We start from the raw sequence: 19,782 nt of genomic DNA on the forward strand, positions 1-19,782 counted from the left end.
TTATACTTGTTTCATACATCTAACGTACAGAAAGAAAACTCGAGAACCTGGATGGGTAGAGGAAGTCTGTAGTTTCTAGCATAGTCAGCAATACCTTTCTGATCCAAACAATACAAAGATCTGAAATCCATAATAAATAAAGACATCGTGGTTTTTTAACAAACAATTGTTTAGGCTGCAAATTGATTCTACACTGGCAGGCCACACATCCAATTAAAAGTTATTTCTGTAACTAACTAGTATAGACCTGTAATTTGATTGATTGATTAGGTAATAAGTACAATAATGTACGTATAATGCGATACGAACATGAAGGCGGGATATTTGTTTATGATAAATTACATCATATTGATATTTCGATTTTAATCGATATTTCACCAAAACAAGGTGTCTAGAAAACAACAGAATCCCTTTATTATCATCTTTATATCATCCCCTTTCAAATCCCTTAAATTCTTTTTATTTTTCGCGAAAATCTCAAAGAAGAAAGTATTAAGAGTTCTGGTTAAAAACAGATTAGCATATCAACATTGAATTAATGGAAACAAGAATTGGAAGAATATCTTGGAAGGTTACACTTTGTTAGTGCCAGTGCCATAGTTTAAAAATGAATGTGTAAGATAACAGTGCTTTTTAAAATAATGATCAGAATCCTAAAAGAAAAATTTAATCAAGTTAATGAAGTCATTTATATCCGAAAACAAAAAGATCCTTAATTATGAAAAGAGCTACAATCAAACTTAAAACACCTAATCCTCTTTTTGAAAAATGGATAACAGAATGGATAGAAGAAACGATAAATTCAGGAAACATAGCTAAATCGAACATACTAACAAATGTAAGTAATTGGATTTTTTTTTCTAAGCATTGTTTTCAAAATAGCAAATAGCTACATCATAATATTTTTTAGGCTTTAGAATCTTTAAAAAAATTTCCACTTGTATTGAAGACCGGTAAGGAATGCATGATCTTGGAGCACTTTGACACCAATTTGTGTGTTCAACTGGACAGGAAATTAGTTGATCATAGAAAGAATTCTTCAGGTATTGCTATTTAGATTACATTGATGGCTCCAGTACTTTGTTTAAACGTTTTATATTCTAATTTTATTGACTTGATATTTCTTCAGCTAGAAGAAAGCATTAACAGTTTCACTTTTCAAGGAAGAGATTGCGCAGTTGTTAGAGTTAATATAATTATCATTACTAATTGAGCAAATCAGTGAAAGATTGATTGATATAGTGTTCAGGTTGGGAGATCCACTCGTAGTATTTTTGCACAGTTAGGCTATTCATTTCCCATTATGAGAGAAGAGTATGAGAGACTGATGAATTTGCCGAGACGAGCTGTAGTGTTAATTCCTTTTGCTCCTTTGACCTAAATCTACCAAGACATTTTTACAACAAATTCACTATAAACTATACTAACAAATTGAACGAATGAACCAATAAGCACAATTGTGGGGCAAATAGTAAATGCACTTCCTAAAAGAAAACAGGGGCATCCAAATTCCCTAATCACGACGCCACCTTCCTATCTTTACAATCAATAAGAAGTTTAAATCGTTTTTAAGGATTTTTGTTTTCATTAATATACTTTATGTTTTCCGATTTAGAAGAACCTACTGGAATAGCTTGTGCTAAAGAAGATGCGTCTGAAAAGCCGAAAGAGTCAGAAGCAAAGGAACATGTGAGTATAACAGTTTATTATTTCTTTTTTTACAATAGAATTTGAACATACTAAGACTTGGAATGCATTAAACCTGGACTCAAAGCTCAAAGCCACCGGTCGCGCAAAGCAATTTGGAACACCCAAAAAGTTCTAGCATTTTAACCTCTTTTTCAAAAGGATTCGAGGAATTGACATTCTTTTTATTGTAAATTGCGTTTTTTTTTAAAATTTAATATTTTTAAAGCGGCAAGATGAAAAAAATCAATAAGAATTATTGTTAACTATTTACTGCATAATATTGCAGGGGAATTCTTCCTCATCAGGGGATCCTGTCCTTTGCTCTCAAAGGAAAACAACCAAAATGGAAAAAGTTAATCAAACTCTTAATTTAAGTGGTTTCTCTTAAGATGTTTATCATCTATTTTGAGTTTTGCAATTTTAATAATAGCTAATAAAAGTTACTTATGAATGGTAAACCTCGAGAAGTTATAGAAGTGTCTTAATAACTCTTAGCTGGAAGATATGCTGTCCAGAATAAGCTGACTAAACTAAATTTAAGTCGCGGAATCGTATGAAAAATATAAGTTAAAGAATTATACTTAAAAGAAAAATTACTCTTGAAATTTTGAGGGGAAAAGTCAGGCTCTTGCTTTGCTTCATGGAGATTCCTCGCCTCTTAGACACTCCACAAGAAATCTTATAAAAGTTAGAAAGAAAATTGTATATAACTTACATAAAGGAGTAAATCATTGTACAAAATTCTAATTTGCAGAAAAAGAAAACCAAAATTAAGGGATATCTACCCACATATAGATCATCTGCCTACGCTTTGCTTTTGACCCTGTACAAAAATGAACGATCCACCGATTATAAAGGTCAGATAAAAGTAATTAGAAGTCAATATAGTATTATTTGAAATCTTTCTAATTGAATGAAAATAACGATACTTTCAAATTTTTTTTCCAGGTTACATGACGAAAATTGAATTGCAGAAAGAAGCGCAACCTTTAAGCGATGCTTCTTTGAAGAAAGCGCAGGCAGGTTCATTTTACACTGGATGGACATCTATGTCTCAGCTAATAGCCAAAGGCTTAGTAATTAAAACCAGTAATCCAGCTAGGTGTAGTAAAAGTTTAACGTGATAGATATTATATAAGAGGAAAACTATTTTGCCCTCGCATTAGTTAAGTGTATATTTGAAATGGACAAGGCCGATATAAGGGGATGGATATAAAACCAAATCCGTCAAGCTGCTGAACATCCAATAAAACTGGCCTCCTTTAAAGAAGCTTCAGCGTTGATGCTGGTTCTATTACTAGCATTATCATTTATCTCTACAGTTCTTCAGACTTTCAGATTGAATTTCTCGTCTCGTCATTCAATTATTATACACATTAGTTGCGGTACAAGAGAGCACATGGGGCAGATTAATTTCAGAAATGCCGCAGAGGTGGTTTCCTTCGACTAATTGTACTCTCTCATCTGTGAAATCCAGCGGTAATTCTAAAACCTTCTCATACCTTTCAAAATGGCGTGGCTGTTATGAACTTTTTTACGAATGTTTGTAATTCGCTCGCAGATTTTTGGGAGAACTATATAGTTCAGAGAATAGAAACAGAGTTCTAAACTGTCTTTGTTGCCTCACTTGCATGGATCTGCGATAAATGGTTAGATTCTTGGATGCACATAGATTAGATGCTTTGTCTAAGAACAAGGGTGCATGTCTCTAAAAACTGGTACAAAGCTGTGTACTTCTCGCGGTTACCTAAAATAATGAAACCAACTAACACTGAAATCATTGTATGAGGTTGAATATTGTAAAAACTGTGCCACGCAGTTATCTCTTAGTTAACTTCTGCCCTTCAGGTTAGGTGTCTGTGCTACGCATGGTTTATTTTACATGCGGTCGTTCAGTTTTTACAAATGAACATAACTTAAATTATCTACTTTACAAATTAACCTTATGATATTATATTTAATTTTTTTTATAGATTTAGCCTCACGAAAGAAGGTAGGGACGTCGCTTCACGTCTGGCGGAAATTGAACCTACTTCTCATGAATCTGAATGTCAAGCGAATACAGCTAATCAATTTTCTACGTTCAACATTCCAGAATTAACAGATATAATGGCGCCTGTCAGTCTGCGTTCAAAGAAAGAAGCTCCTACTGTGCCAATGGTAATATTACTTTACTCAGTTGCTTATATACAAATATTGGGAAGTACATTTCCTTGGCTCCCCCTCCACCATAAAAAGGTTTTTCGGAATTGCTCTGTATACATGAACGCTAGCTCAAAAACCTGAAGGTAGATTTTAGATGATTCTAAAAATAGTGATTACAAGCCAATAACTGCAACATAATTATCTATTGTGGTTCTTGAACGATAACTTTTCGCGTGTAAATTGTTGAAAATGTTAGCATGTTCTAGAGTTTGCTTCTGAGTTTCTAAAACCTAAATAATGGCACACATCAACTTTCTGTGCAGGTTCTATGTGTTATATGAGTGTTTAGGATTCAGTTTTATTATTGTTCGTGTCGTTAGGCTGGGAACCCGCAGGGACGCCAAGATCCCTGAAGAAGTGGCTAGTCCACTTCCCCCTAAGAGTAACCTTCAGTTACTTAGTGAAGAATATCCTCTACTACCAAAATTATCACTTTAAAGAATTGTGGTGTACTCCTTATTTGAGATTACCTCGAAAACGGCTCCAGCTATTTTCATAAAACACACACACGTACATATACTTATATAAATCAAATATAATAATTTTAGTAAAAGTTGCTTCTTCATCTTAAACCGGTTCACCAGACCATTCATTTCCATTGTGGTTTGATTTAGGAAGAAGAAACTGAAGACAGTCAGCCAGTAGAAGAAGAGGAAGAAGACGCTGTACTTTCTCCTGGTACATTTGATACAATTTTACTTGTTGATACTGCTGAGACTTCTGGGTCTGTTAATTATTAGATTTCTGATTTATATTTTCAAAAATTTACACAAAAAAAAGAAGAAATTAATAATTTTGACAATTTATTAATTTAAAAAAAAAAAATGTTTACAGTGCTGGAAGTCCAGATGACGAAACGATTTCAGAACTAACTGCAACTGGAATATTGTTTGAAGTTCGTCATCTAAAAGTTGGAGATTTCTTATGGATATGTAGAAGCCGCACTTCTCCTATAGAACTTGTACTTCCTTTTATTGTCGAAAGAAAAAGATTGGATGATTTATCTAAAAGTATCATGGATGGACGTTTTCATGAACAAAAGGTATTTATAATTTCTCTTAATCTTTGTTTTTGGGATAGCTGATTACGAAATATGAAAGTTATCTCTAAAATCCGTCAACCAAAGTAGTTTAGTTTTCCTTTAGTTGAGCGATTTGTTTTTTAGAGAATGACTTAATTTCCTGTAACAATTCACTCTCCTCAACGCCTATCACTTTTATTTGAAACACTTTCCCAATAAAATTGATTTGGAAAGAGCCATCTGAGAGAACTTTAATGTATGCACATACATACTTAAGGTTTGTTTAGTTCAGGTTGAAGAAATGTGGAGTTTATAATGTTATCTATCTCATTGAAGATAATGGGGGCCAGAAGAGATTCGGAGTGCCTATTTCTTCACTTCACCAAGCTATCGTAAATTCAATGGTCTGTTATCACTTTAATGTTTTTTAATGCTATAGTTATGGAACACACTGGAAGAAGATCTTTACTTACTTATTTTTTTCTTTTTAGGTAACAGATGAATTTACTGTAAAAATTACTTCCAATCACCAAGAGTCAATGAATTACTTGGCTACAATCACTACAATGTTAACTAACATGTTTCGTGTAAGTTTGTATTTGTATCATTCATTTTTAGATTGAATTGTAGCGATCCTTTGTGTCTTGTAGAGCTTTAATATAAATATTTTTGATTTTCAGAACAAAGTATTGTTTTCCTGCAGGAAGAGTGAATGGAGTCTCGATATTATGGACGATACAGTGTTCCTTCTTACCTTTACAACTTTTATTTCCGGAATGGGAAAATCTAGGGTAAGCAGGCTAACAGTTAAAATTAATTAAGAAATTTATTACATCCTAATTTTTGAAAGACTTCTTCCCAAAGAGATTAGTTGACTAACCGATTCTGCAGCTCTAAGAGCGGTTGTAACGTAAACGTTGCAATGTTTAAAATAGAATCTCCCTGACAAGAGTTATTTGTCAATTAAGACCTATTGGAGCGTTTGAAATCAATTTTATGTTGTCACAAGAAGCATCCTATCTCTTACTTAAGTAGGCAGCTTCAATAAGCTCAAACTCAAGTTGAGCGGGCAAAGAGAATGTGATTGACCCTAATGCTAAAAAAAAAATGTTTACCTTGTTTAGGGTTCGGATCCTTCATTCAGCATATCAAGGGTTATGAATCAGTTTTCTTCGCAAGTTACCAAGTCTGTGGAGGTAGTTTGTTAACTAGTCAAAGATAAGCTAAAGATTTCTCTTTCTAAAATCTTTCGTCATATTTGCATTACACCTTTAGATTAACAGTGATTGCCTCTATAGTTTGGTTCTAAATTCCTTATAAAAACTTGATATCTAGAAGAGTATTTTTCTGTTTTAAGGTCCCTGTGGATTTTGCTCCACACAGCTAACTTTCATGAAGATCTGAGGCAAACTCTGAAATAATGAAATAAAAAAAAAAAAAAACATTTGTATAAATATCTTACATCTGCGAAATATTTTATTTTCTATATTTATTGTACAAATTTATGGTTTTTCGCTTTTGTATTTTTTTTTTTTTTTATCGCCAATGTTGTCTCGTCAGTGAATCACAAACTAAGAGTTATCAAAGAGCAACTAGTTCTTCCGTCTCTTCTGGCCTCAAGTTTGCACAAACAGCGCAATGTTTTCCGGCATTAAATTGATGTCTTCTCCCTTTCGAGGTTACCTGTGAAATTTATAATAAATAGATATTAGAAACAACTAAAGAACTTGCTTTATTTCTTTTTTTACTTTTGTATTAACAGTAAAACAACAATAATGAGGAGGTCTCTACAGTGCATATAAGTGTTAATTAAACATTTTCTAGGCTCAAACGTTTGAAAATTATCCTTCTTTTTTTCTCTTTTTAAATACATATGTTATATTTCGAATTATCACTTTTATTACAACATTTAACTGAGAAAATTCATTTTAGCACAGTTTCTAGAGAGATGACCGAATTCTCCGCTGCGTCTCTAAACCCAGAGGCTATAGTACGCAAAAAAACGTTCGACGGGAAAAACGTAAAAATGAGAAGTTTCTTCTATTAGAACTTCAAGAGTTCGGCAGTTTAAGTCTCTATTGTGCTTTGTGATCAGGCCAGCTTTATTTCCTTATCTATAGAACCTGTGTAACGTTTTTTCTTTTTTTTTATTCGACGGCATCAATGCCATATTTATATATAACCCTTTGCTTCCATTCTGCTCTGCCCATGTAAATTCAAATCTCGCAGAGCTTTTCTCTTCTTTCCTTCTTCCACGTGTTCCAAACACTTCTTTCTCGGTCTCCAGAGTTTCCCCTTTTCTGCTGGGAAGATAGAACTCTTAGTCGAAAGGAAGTCAGCCTAACTACTGGAGGTTTCTCGATTACAAACCAAGGACTTCCAAGGTTGAGGGTTGATATTTAAGCACTGGAGAGAAAAATATTAAATCCTTTTCAATTCTTTGGCAATATAGGATAGCTAATTAAATAAAAAATAACTATAATGATTTGTTTCTCGACTTTTAGAATTTCAAAACAAAAGAGATGTTCGTAAAACAACTGGTACAACTACACGGCCTATCAGCCGACAAAGCTTGGGCTATAGCTAGTCTTTATCCAACGCCGGCGGCTTTAATTGCAGCTTTTAAAAGTAGTTCATCGTCTCCTTGTGAGTTATTATCAAATGTTCAATATGGAATACTAAATAGAAGAGTTGGACCAGTTATTAGTGCACAATTGTATCAATTTTACACACAGTTAAATTTGAAATAGAAATTGGCAGTGATGTTCTATCACATAGATGTTAGTCTATGTCAAAATAGTTTGTTGTTATTAATTCGTACATGGAAAATTTTAAATCATGTTTTTATTTAGTAGAAAATTATATCATTGTAAATTAAATTTAAACTTTGATAGCATTTAACCAGTAGTTAAATCTTCGCCTTGTGAATTATTGTCCAATATTCAATATTGAGTACTAATAGTAGAATTTGACCAGTTAATTTTGTACAATTGCCTTTATTCTACACAAAGTTAAATTTAAAATAGAAATTAGCAATGATGATAATCCATGTCAATATTATAGGTAAATAATAGGCCGAACAGCAGGGATTAGCTCAGTGAAATAAGTTTAAAATAATAACAGGTCAGGTGTAAAACAGCTGTTAATTTGTACATACATAAATCTTAATGTTTTTTTGGTTTTTTTTTGTAATAAATTAAATTAAAAATCGATTGTTTTAAAATACTATGTTTGAATTTGCTACTTTTTTCCTTATTATTTAGAAAAACTTGATGAACTCTGAAACTTGATGTACTTACATCCCTCCCTCTCTCTCTCGTATGCACCTATAAATTTTTCTTGGAACTTTTTTTACATAAAAATGGAAATCAGGAGTCTTTCGACTTCCCTTTAAATTGCCGATTCTATGTATTGCACGGTGTTTCACTCAACATAATGTTACTCTGAATGAAATATAATGCACAAATTCTAAAATTACTGCATTGCTAAATGAATTCAAAGACAATTTGTAATTCATTAATTTGGGAATATTGCGTAAGAAAGTCGTGCTTTTTTTTAATGACAAATAATAATAATAATAATGATCACTTACAACTTCCAAATGATAACAAATTAGTGTGATATGTACATGGATGGAAGCTCAAGATAAACTTATTCCTCGTCATCGTCATCACTGCCTGATTGACTAGATTTAGATGAACTTTGTGAGCCACTTCCGCTACCACCACCGCCACCTGAACAGATATTTTGTAAGACATTTATGCAAAACAGAAAAAAATTATTAAAAATAAAAGCAAGACTAATAAGAAATAATAAATGGTTCATCAGAACTTTATTACTCTTTAACTTTTATACCTGGGTTGCCCAATAGTCGATAGACTAAGTCATTAAATAGGAAAATCGCACATTTAATTTGGCGACGAAAGAAATCTTCGGCACTTTATTTTAGTACATTTAGCTCAAACGTTTTTAATTTTGATAAACTTCAGAAAACTTTTTTACTTAGTCAAGCAAAGATTCAAATTACAAATTAGAAGCCGAGATACAGAATTCACAGATGAAGAAACTTACAGTGTTTCGGAAGAACAAAGTGCAAGCGTAAATATAACAGTACTCCCTATGTTCGATTTAAAAATAAAAAACCAAATATGGAAATTCAAATTGAAGCTTTAGTTCCACCGAAAGTCGAAACTGATAACTCAAAAAGAAAACTTAGTGGCCGACGAGCATACCTCGAAAGGTTTATATTATGAGATTCCGATGAGTACGAAAGAAATTATATTCGTATACGAACAAAACACAACAGAAAAGTAATTGAAAACTTCAATATTTACCTATTCTCTTTCAATTTAAGTACCAACTTGAATTGATTAACAAACTTGTCTTTACTAAACCTTTGATTTCACTTAATACTCCTAATTCTCTGAGAACATTTAAACCATGAAATAATTCCAAATTATTATACGTAAATATATAAAATAAAGAAATAAAACCTCTATCACTGTCACTTCCTTCATCTTCGGAACTTTTATTGGTGTTGGCTGCGCCGCTGCCTTTATCACTCTCTTCTCCTCCACTGTCAGCGCCACCTCCGCTTCCTTCACTCCTGTCTTGATCACTGCCTTCTCTGTCGCTACTCTTCCCTTTGTCACTTTCCTCTTTGTCACTGCCTTCTTTGTTACTTTCCTCCTTCTCGCTACCTTCCTTGTCACTTCCATCTTTGTCACTACCTTCCTTGTCACTATCGTCTTTTCCGCTGCCTTCTTTGTCACTTCCCTCTTTATCGCTACCTTCTTTATCACTGTGCTCCTTTTCCGAATCACTTTCTGCATCCGCTTTCTCACCTTCGCTTTCGTTATCACTACTTGCGCTACTCTTCGCTTGTGTTTCCTCATTTTCTTCAGCTTTCTTTTCTTTTTGTTCTTCCTCTTCTTCATCATCCTCTTCCTCCTCTTCTTCTTCTATATGAGGTTCTAATTGTTTTTCTCTCTGTCTATGTATATTGAATTCATTGGCATCCATTGGACGATGTCTTACCACAAGACGTGTATTATTCGGAGCCTGACCAGCTCTCTGACGTCTCTTACTCAAACGTACCCGAGTTTCTAATTCATTAAAATAAACTCCATCCGTTCTAACAACAAGGAAATAATTCTCTTCATATCCTTTGGAAGCTTTTGTTTTTACATTCCAATTGTATTCTCTAGCTATTTTGTACTCATATTCTTCTTCGTCTTCATAATCGACTCCATTGGTAAAGTCTCGCCGTCTCTTTTCCAAAGTACTCTCTGTTGGTAGAAAGTAGGCTACAAACTGTTCACCACTTTCGTCCATCACACCTCTGAAACAAAACAGATTCTATAAAGAACAGCATAAAAAGAACAGTCAGGAAAGCGAAAGGAACCTCCTAACAGAGAACAAAAAACAAACGCCCACCAAAAAACAGATCGGTGAGACAAGTCACAAGGCAAAAAAAATTCTATTAATTTTCTGATATTATCCATCCCTTTTACAGGAAGAACATCGAAAAAGTAAATATTTTATCGTGGCAGAAGATAGATGGAATATGATTCTGCTCTAGTTCACCTTATAAACGATTAGTTTAAGCAATAGGGCACTTTTTTCAATGAATGGTGGAGTAACAAAAATTATGTAAATAACAGAATTAAACAAGCCAGAGAGACTATCAAAACGTTAACTTGTTTCTTAAGGATGAGGGAGAGAGACCTGCCTCAAGAATAAAAATAAACAACATAAAGCAGAAAACCAAAAAGGCAGCTAGGATGCCTGTACTGCAGAGATATCGCAAAGAAGAAGAAGAAAAAAAAAGAGAATTGAGAAAGTGGGGAATTAACTGATAAGAATTAAAATTCCTAGAAAATTTTGAATGGTAAGGCGAGATAACTAATGGGCCTGATGGTATGGAGATTGCTGGAGAGAAGGATGCGAGGCCGGACGAGACCCAAGTGGAGGTAAGACAAGCCCTAATGATCAATCTTGAGATGCACAACCGAAGATCAAGAGGAATCGTAATTAGTGACAAAAGAAAAGGATCGAAGTAATGTTTTTTTTAAAAAAAAACTATACAAAACATGAAATAATAACCTTATCATTGCTTGTGACATTTCCTCCAACTGAGCCGGAACAGGTCTTCCCACTGGTGCAGGATCAGAATCAAACATAACTTGAGCACAAGGATATTTCCATAACTGAAAAATCATTCAAACAGGTTTAATTTAAAAAGTAGTTTTCTGTAAAGTTAACTTATTTTAGTACACTAATTTCTGAGGAGAATTTATTATTATAAACCACTTGTGAAATTATTTTAATACTACAAACCTTAAAATCAGGAAATATTGGCAGTATTTCTACAGGCACTACATTTGGTTTGCTGTAATGTTTTTCTATAGGCTTTTTAGCGTCTTCGAAAGTCTTTTCAATAGCTTTAATTTGATTCTCCCTGTCCAAATAGAGAGTTTCTTCCTGTAATGTGATAGGTATCCTGTTAGTGGTTACAGAAAAATCGGAAACTATATGCCTAGATTAAGGTAAGGAAATAGCCTTGCTTGCCTTCTGTAGAACAGTGCTCTAGAAAAGGAAGTAGGCTATCCAAAATACAAGCAATCGGTCACATTCTACTAATGAAACCGAATATGTAGATGAAATTGAAATAATTACCCATCTTAATAGAAATCGCTCGCGGTCCCTTCAAGGAGTTTGAAATATGCATAAACAAAAAATTAATTAAATATGATAACTGGAGCTACACCGTACGATACTCACGTTCAAGAATGAAAACCATAATTTTAAAAATAGACGGAGGCTTCGCCTCCTGGAAGCAAAATCCACCAATAGGATTTCTCAGTAAAATGCAATACGCTTATATTTGTCGATGTATGTACGTTCACGGATGTAGAGTATAGAACGGATTAATTCTCAGAATATTAGATTAATTAGTAACTAAAATAATGCTTTTCCCACTTAGCAGTCATTACCTTAAGACTTTTTTTGATACTGTATCCAACTTTGGCCTCTACTTTGTCCATAGTCTGAGGCTGAAATCTGGTTTGTTCTGTTGAAATGTATTCAGTTCTTCTCAACCAAGATACACTTCTCGAATGATGTCTCGACCTAAAGTAAAGAAGAAAAACAAATGGTGGGTAATTATTGGGCGATTCTTAAACTGAAATAGTTTGTACAAAGAAAATGGTAACAAGAAAAGTACCTTTTCGAGTCATGAGGTGTTAGGATATCCTCCTCAAGAAGTTTTTCATCTGCAGGATCCAATTGAGCATGTGGATCGGCTGCGTACATATCCTTATTAATAAGGTCAATGGTGACACCAAGATCATGCTCTGTAAGTACTTCATACTTATAATGTCTTTCTAAAGATGTTGGTTTGTACTCTATAAATCTAAAAGAAAAACTGGCTGAAATAATCTAGAAAACATAAAAGCAATCAAAAGAAAAACAAAAATACCAACATATTTTGGTATGAAAAAAAGAAAGTACATCTTACTTTAAACTTGGCTATTACCTGGTAGACTCGAAGGGATAAGTGATAAACTTCGGATCGAATGGAATGTCTGGTAATGTGTTGCAATATTTTACTCTACATACTAGTTCAGATCTGTAAAATTGATAATTATTGGATTATATAGAAGGATCTGATAAATGCGCCTCCCTGAAGGCTTGAAACATTCACAGTTCACTAACATTAATCAATAACCTATTCTCAATGATAATCTCACTTTTGAAGAAAATGATCTTCAAATTGATTACTTTCCTAAGATATCCACTTTCAAAAGGACGGTGTTGAATGCCTTCTTCAGATCACGAGCTCCCACCCGAAGCACAGATGGTTTTGCTCTAAACGACGCGATTTCTCTGAAGGAGAATCTTGTTTCAAGTAAACCACATACTTCCCCTTTCAAGCTCAGCAACCTCGTAAAGCAGACTGATGGCAATTCCTGCTTGAGCGGAAGTTCATTGCTCTACTTTCAATTAAAATTCTAAGCAGATAGAGTATTTTACTGAATAAAACCTTCACAAAAACCTATTTGTTAGTTTACCGTTAAGATCTTTGCATTTCTTTAATTGCTGGTCATTTTTCACATTGAAATTAACTGAGAACGTTTCATTTCCGTAACTTTACTTTTTCTGAGTGGTACAATATATATATATTTTTTAAGTAGTTTATCTTTTTAGCTAAAGTACAGTCAAAAGATGATTAGATATAAAAAAAAACTTGAGGATAAGTAGGAGTTAATAAAAGCTATTTACCCTTCAGCTCTTTTATAAAATTCAAATGCACTTTTACATTTTTAAGATAAATAAAATATTCATAACACATACCTTCTTTCGGTGGTACCAGGTTTAAGTAGACTGGACCTTTTTTCAACATTAACATTTGTTGGTACTGTCGGTGACATTCCGACTAGTCAATGGACACTAAAATCAAGCTACTAACAATTAATTACACAGAAATATTTACAATAAAAATTGACAAGATACCCAACATCGTGTTTAGTAAGTTGGGGAGGATACGTTCATATAGGTTAGATTTCTTTTAGTTGACAAACATCAAGATACAATTCTAATTTTGATGATAGTTTCATTCAATATTGTGATAACATAATGTTAAAGATGAATAGTATGTTATAATTAATTTTATATTCTGATATAGATAATAATGCTTTGATAGTTCTAAAGTTCCGAATTAAAACCTGGCAACTATTTCTAATAAAGTGTGTGGTGTGGTACACTTGTTGTATTCCCGCGTAAAAGATTGCGCGAGTATTGAGTACTGACCATTGTGATATTTTGGTGTGCTGTTGGTGTAGTTTTATTTTTCTTATTGTTACTGAATCGGATTTAAAGCTCTAAGAAAGAAAACATACAAAATGCCTGTAAGTTTTTAAAAATCTTCACTATGTGCTTAATATATTTGTATTCCACATTTTCTGGTGGAAGTTATTTATTTAATATGTATTTTGATTCATTGGCATATTATGATTACTCGATTTGTCAAGCCTTTTCTTTCATTCCATGGTGCGGTAGGTCTTGTTAGCTATAGTTTACTACAAATCGACGTAAGGTGTCTTTTTTCTATATTGTCTGACTTGTTTAATATCCTAATCGCCGTTTTGGCTTTCCTTGCAATACTTTTCATATTGAAGGTCTTACTTTGCCAGCCATGGAATCTGAACTTCTTCAAAAGAGAAATTGATACAGTCTTAGGCTGCACAATTTTGCAGTTTTGTTACACTCATAAATAGTCTTTACCCCAACCAGCACTATAACGGAGTACCACTACCTTTGGGTTGCAACTTTCGGCATTGTACACTTAAATACGTCCATCCATAATCCTATGTATAACTATTTTACGCATTTTCAGGATGGCTTTTACTCTTAAGAGACGACCGAAAAGTTGAATAACGTGTATTTCCAGAGCAAGCCCGAGCTAGAAATAGTTTTTCCCCTCATTTCTACCAGACATGATGAATCCCAAGTATTTGAACCTGGAAATACCTTAAAAATAAGTAAATCTCCTGCAAACATTCTGTAATTTTCTCTTTCTTCTTCAGTTGTCATATATATATATATATATATATATAGTTTAATATAACTTTTAGACGTATTCTTTGGCGTTTGACAAACTTGCTGAATGACCCGTTCAGGGCGGCTCCATTACGGTTATATATGGATCCGTGGTATACTGCACCATGTACTTGTTATAGGTCACTTCCCTTGGATTAAGTTGAAAGCTAGTCACTGCTTTCAAAAACCATTATATAATAAGCCTTGTATTTTAGTTATTAATGTCATTGTGCAATTATAATCAGAGTCCAGATTCTCCATTGTCAGCTTCAACAGACGATAGAAGAAGCCAACCTGGACCTATGACATCACCACCCAGAGATCTTGATGAACCTTTTGAAGATGAAGCTGAACTCATTGGAGGAGATGGGGATAGAGAGAGTATCATTGAAGAAGAGGATGGGGAGGAATTATTCGGGGATAACTTAGAGGCGTGAGTTTTTTTGGGTCTGCTTGCGATATTTTTATAATAGATAAATCATTACGTGAAAACTTCTAGTTTTAATGATGTTTAATGGTATTCTTTTACTAGCGATTATCGTCCGAATCCATTATTAGATCGATATGACGATGTTGATTTAGATGAAGAAGATTACGATGATATGTCTCAAGGAGATAGAGTTGCTGCTGAAAGATTTCTTAATGAACGTGACCATGCTGAAGGAAGGCGCCGTGGCGATGCCGAACTGTTGTATGGTACTTACTTTTATATTTACTCCTGGATTTTTTTTTTTTTTTTTTTTTAGCTCACTCAATAATTTTATTTAAACTCGCCAGATGCTAGTGACGATGAAGAAGCACCTAGCAGAAAGAGGAAACGAGCTGAAAAAGCTGCCACTGGTGAAATTGATGACACTGAGGTATGAACTTGTTTAAGAATTTGGTCTAATATGTTTTAGATGTGCTCCTAATTTTTGGAGTGTTAATTCTTTTATAAACTTTTATCATTTTATAGATGATTGAATCTATAGAAAATCTAGAAGATACTAAGGGTCATAGCATCAAAGAATGGGTAACAATGCTTGGACCGCGAACAGAAATCGCTAACAGATTTAGAAGTTTCTTAAGAAATACAGTCAATTCCAGAGGAGCTTTTGTTTATAAAGATAAAATTCGACGAATGTGTGAAAACAATTTCTCTAGTTTTGAGGTGGAATTTCCTGTTTTAGCCAGCAAAGAGAATGTATTAGCCTTTTTTTTACCGGAAGCTCCAATTGAAATGTTACAAATATTTGATGAAGTGGCTAAAGCATTCGTACTTACACTTTATCCTAGTTATGAACGTGTAACTTCAGAGATACACATTAGAATATCAGAACTACCCTTAATTGAAGAATTGAGGACTTTTAGGTTGGTTATATTATTTACAAAACAACACCAATAAAATAATTAAAACTCCTTACGAAATCATTCTTTTTTATTCAGGAGAATTCATTTGAACCAGTTAGTGAGAACAAGCGGTGTGGTGACTGCAACCACTGGAGTACTTCCTCAGCTTTCATTAATAAAATATGATTGCTCAAAATGTGGTTATGTTTTGGGGCCATTTGCTCAGACGCAAAACAATGAAGTTAAACCAGGTTCTTGTCCTGAATGTCAGAGTCACGGCCCATTTAATGTGAGCATGTATTTTCGTTTTATTTATTTTTTTTATTTTTTGCGCATTGACCAGTGTCGTTATTTAGCGCCTCGTTATCGTTATTAATATTTTTATTCAAGAAATGTAAAAAATATCTACAGTAAATGTTTTTATAGATAAATATGGAACAAACTGTATACAGAAATTTCCAGAAAATTACTTTGCAAGAGTCTCCTGGTAAGATTCCTGCAGGAAGAATACCTCGCTCCAAAGACTGTATTATGTTATCTGACCTCTGTGACAGGTAAGTAAGAACAGAGAATTAGAACTTATATTTTAAATGAAGACTATGGAAAGTTAATTTTGAAAATTAAACATTTCAGGAAAATGTATGGATTTTTAAATAAAGCACTTCTTCGTCAAATTAAAAATATTCGTTTGCGTTAAATATTCATACAACTCGCATATGATGGACTTCTTTTTTGTGAATTTGTGGCTATTGATTGAATTTTGCTTTTTCCAGATGTAAGCCAGGAGACGAGATAGATGTAACCGGAGTGTATACAAATAGTTACGAAGGGTCTCTAAATACTGAACAAGGTTTCCCTGTATTTGCTACCGTTATTCTTGCTAATCATTTGATTGTCAAAGATTCAAAACAAATAGTACAATCATTAACCGATGAAGATATTTCTACCATTTTAAAATTATCCAAAGATCATAGAATAGGTGAGAGAATAGTGAACAGTGTTGCTCCATCCATATTTGGACACGATTATATTAAAAGAGGGATAGCTTTAGCATTGTTTGGTGGGCAGCCAAAAAATCCAGGTGAGTCCTAATCCAACAAACAAATCCAATGTTCAAGTGTTAAGATTTAATTGAATCTTTGAAAATTATTTCAGGAGAGAAACATAAAATACGTGGCGATATTAACGTTCTACTTTGTGGGGACCCGGGCACGGCCAAATCTCAATTTCTTAAGTTTGTGGAGAAAATGGCACCCAGAGCTGTATTTACCACTGGCCAGGGTGCTAGTGCGGTTGGTTTGACTGCCTACGTACGCCGAAATCCTATGACTCATGAATGGACTTTAGAAGCTGGAGCTTTAGTGCTTGCTGATCAAGGTGTTTGCCTAATTGATGAATTCGACAAGGTAATTGATATTTAAGATAATAAAATGGAGTTCACTTTTAGGAAAACAATATCTTTTAGGTTTCAGTAGTAATCAATTTGGATATACCACCAAATTAAGAATGTGGGGTGCTTCTACAAGGGCTCTACCGATACACCTAGTAACTATTTTCCGGTTTTAGAACATTTTCAAGTCTTAAATCATTGTATTCAATCTCTAAAAAAAAAATCTAATTAGGGTTTTCAGATGCATAAAATTTGGTATGGATTTGATTGGGCCAAACGGCCAAAAATATTGTGACAATTTCTAGTGTGGGTAATCTCCTGACCATACTCCATACAAACCAATTTTTTAAAAATCACTTTTTCGGTTTTAAGAGCCGCTATACTTTCCCGGTGCAAACTCGTGCTAAAATCTGCATAATTACCTTGTGTCAGCATTCAAAAAAAGTAAAATAAATTACAAACAATAAAAATAATTGTATGTACAATAAAAGTACGTTTTAGTGAAGGTTGTATTAGTTTATAGATTACTTGAATGTGAAAGTAAAAACCCTTTCATCTATAGTATTACCCATCTTGACACCTAATTATATGTACATATGGATTACGATCTGAGTACCTAATGGTTTTAGCTCTTTGTATTTAGAAAGTGCGTAAACTGTGATGGCCAAAAATTATTTAATTATTCTTCTTGACAAAGTCTATTCAAAGAAAATTTTTAAAAGTTGAAACTTTTTTTTTTAAATTTGGATATAGATGTGTATACATCTACCACTGTGATTCCAAACTTACATCAGAGTTCAAGGAACTTTAGTTTTAGTAGAAACTTTGGATTTTAGGCGTACTACATTTGGTAAACATTTCTCATTTAGAAGAAAATTTGATTGCTTAGAATCTTGAAATATTCAGTAAGAAAGATCTGTTGTACACTTCTGAGTTTTTGCTTTAGATGAACGATCATGATAGAACTTCAATCCATGAAGCTATGGAACAACAAAGTATTTCAATTTCTAAAGCTGGAATTGTCACATCACTTCAAGCAAGATGTTCGGTGATTGCTGCTGCCAATCCTATAGGCGGCCGCTACGATTCAGGAATGACTTTCTCAGAAAATGTAAATATTTTAATTTTACACAAAATCAAAATCCTAGACATTTGTTTAGCATTTTAATTAAATATTTGTTTTATAAAGGTTAACTTGTCTGATCCAATCCTTTCGCGATTTGATATCCTGTGTGTGGTACGTGATGAAGCCGACCCAGTAGTTGATGAACAACTAGCCAGATTTGTAGTTGGTTCTCATATTAAACACCATCCAGCCGGAGGAAGTAATAACCAGTGGACAGAAACGCCGACTTCTGTTGATAGTATACCACAGAATCTGCTAAAGAAATACATAGTCTATGCAAGACAGAATATACATCCAAAGTTGCACAGCGTTGATCAAGATAAAATTGCCAAATTGTATGCACATTTACGTCAAGAGTCTCTGGCTACTGGATCATTGCCAATAACTGTTAGACATATTGAAAGTATGATCAGAATGGCCGAAGCTAATGCTAGAATGCATCTGCGAGATTTTGTACAAGAAGATGATGTTAATATGGCTATGAGAATGATGTTGGAAAGTTTTGTGGAAACACAAAAGTACAGTGTCATGAATACCATGAGGAAGGTAAATTTTAAAACTAAACAATAATATTTTTATATTCAAGCAGTTTTTCAATAATGATCCCTTTTTTGTTTTGTTTTTCTCTTATTGTAGACATTCCAAAAATATTTATTGTATAAAAAGGACACTACAGATTTACTATATTATATATTGAAACAGATGATCTTAGATCAGCTTGCGTATATCCGTGGAATACACGGTGTAGATGTTAGCTCTGTAGAAATACATGAAAAGGATTTTATTGATAAGGTAAGCAAACGTTTTTATTATTTAAATTTAAACATAAATTAATCTAATTTTTTAATTGCCACCATATTGTATGTTGACTAAATTGTTTTTCAGGCAAAGCAGATAAAAATCTATGATGTAAGACCATTTTATGAAAGTAAAATTTTCGAAAGTAATCACTTTAAATATGATGCTCAGAAAAAGATGATTGTGCAAACTTTACAAGCGACGCTTACTAATGAGTAAATCAAATTAGCTGTTCTAGTTAAGAACAAGTAGTATTAATTATGTGGAAGTAAGTATAAGAAAAACAATATTTATAAATTTAATTGTTAATGGAAATGGTTCTTTTCGTCATCAGTCACTTTGGATCGTAAAGTCACTACAACTTTGTTTATTTTATTATGATGTAAATATTTTTACAAACTACTTGATGGTAGTAAATCATTGCCTTGAACATCATCACGAACTTTCAGTTTGTTGGTCGGTTATCTTCTTTTAAAAAGTAAAGGTCGAATATCTCGTAGTTTTATTGACCCTTAGCCCGTCTTTTCTTCCTTAATGTGATGATAAAAATTTGCAAAACAAAAGTTTGGATGCTGAAATGAGTGTGATTATTTTCTGCATCTGAAATGTCAGGACACTTCTGAT

At 33.3% G+C, this 19,782-nt stretch overlaps 3 protein-coding genes across 6 annotated transcripts; 2 read left to right on the top strand and 1 right to left on the bottom strand.

The window, feature by feature from the left end:
* The first annotated feature begins 45 nt into the window (after nucleotides 1-45).
* mus81 (mus81 structure-specific endonuclease subunit) lies at nucleotides 46-11,351 on the top strand. 3 transcript variants are annotated; one of them, XR_012457826.1, is made up of 13 exons: nucleotides 361-838; nucleotides 911-1,043; nucleotides 1,616-1,689; nucleotides 2,444-2,546; nucleotides 2,638-2,791; nucleotides 3,663-3,849; nucleotides 4,509-4,618; nucleotides 4,729-4,936; nucleotides 5,203-5,319; nucleotides 5,407-5,502; nucleotides 5,596-5,706; nucleotides 7,420-9,225; nucleotides 10,431-11,351. XR_012457826.1 is itself a non-coding variant. In XM_074126069.1 (12 exons), the coding sequence occupies exons 1-12, from the start codon at nucleotides 719-721 to the stop codon at nucleotides 6,300-6,302; spliced, it is 1,443 nt and encodes a 480-aa protein (XP_073982170.1). In that variant the 5' UTR covers nucleotides 46-718; the 3' UTR covers nucleotides 6,303-7,047. The 3 variants fall into 3 exon arrangements, 2 of the variants coding, with proteins under 2 accessions (XP_073982170.1, XP_073982154.1); XM_074126069.1 differs by lacking the exons at nucleotides 7,420-9,225; nucleotides 10,431-11,351 and adding an exon at nucleotides 6,273-7,047 and having other exon boundaries at nucleotides 46-838; XM_074126053.1 differs by lacking the exon at nucleotides 10,431-11,351 and having other exon boundaries at nucleotides 7,420-9,603.
* Nucleotides 6,360-13,502, bottom strand: atms (RNA polymerase II-associated factor 1-like protein antimeros). Of its 2 annotated transcripts, XR_012457818.1 has the most exons (9): nucleotides 13,271-13,502; nucleotides 12,453-12,545; nucleotides 12,141-12,329; nucleotides 11,911-12,046; nucleotides 11,255-11,398; nucleotides 11,021-11,124; nucleotides 9,409-10,256; nucleotides 8,508-8,649; nucleotides 6,360-6,598 (listed from the first exon to the last, which is right to left on the bottom strand). XR_012457818.1 is itself a non-coding variant. In XM_074126040.1 (8 exons), exons 1-8 carry the CDS (start codon nucleotides 13,345-13,347, stop codon nucleotides 8,567-8,569), a joined length of 1,674 nt encoding a protein of 557 aa, XP_073982141.1. In that variant the 5' UTR covers nucleotides 13,348-13,502; the 3' UTR covers nucleotides 8,504-8,566. The 2 variants fall into 2 exon arrangements, 1 of the variants encoding a protein (XP_073982141.1); XM_074126040.1 differs by lacking the exon at nucleotides 6,360-6,598 and having other exon boundaries at nucleotides 8,504-8,649.
* A 155-nt stretch (nucleotides 13,503-13,657) lies between these two features.
* On the top strand, nucleotides 13,658-19,426 carry Mcm2 (DNA replication licensing factor Mcm2). Its single transcript, XM_074125879.1, has 13 exons — nucleotides 13,658-13,824; nucleotides 14,761-14,948; nucleotides 15,048-15,211; nucleotides 15,293-15,375; nucleotides 15,471-15,865; nucleotides 15,941-16,133; nucleotides 16,271-16,398; nucleotides 16,618-16,925; nucleotides 17,000-17,250; nucleotides 18,181-18,345; nucleotides 18,424-18,906; nucleotides 18,997-19,152; nucleotides 19,246-19,426. Exons 1-13 carry the CDS (start codon nucleotides 13,819-13,821, stop codon nucleotides 19,375-19,377), a joined length of 2,652 nt encoding a protein of 883 aa, XP_073981980.1. The 5' UTR covers nucleotides 13,658-13,818; the 3' UTR covers nucleotides 19,378-19,426.
* The last annotated feature ends 356 nt before the right edge of the window (nucleotides 19,427-19,782 follow it).

The sequence above is a fragment of the Rhodnius prolixus genome, unplaced genomic scaffold, assembly GCF_049639745.1.
Source record: "Rhodnius prolixus isolate KJV_2025 unplaced genomic scaffold, Rpr scaffold_1, whole genome shotgun sequence".
NCBI lineage: Eukaryota > Metazoa > Arthropoda > Insecta > Hemiptera > Reduviidae > Rhodnius > Rhodnius prolixus.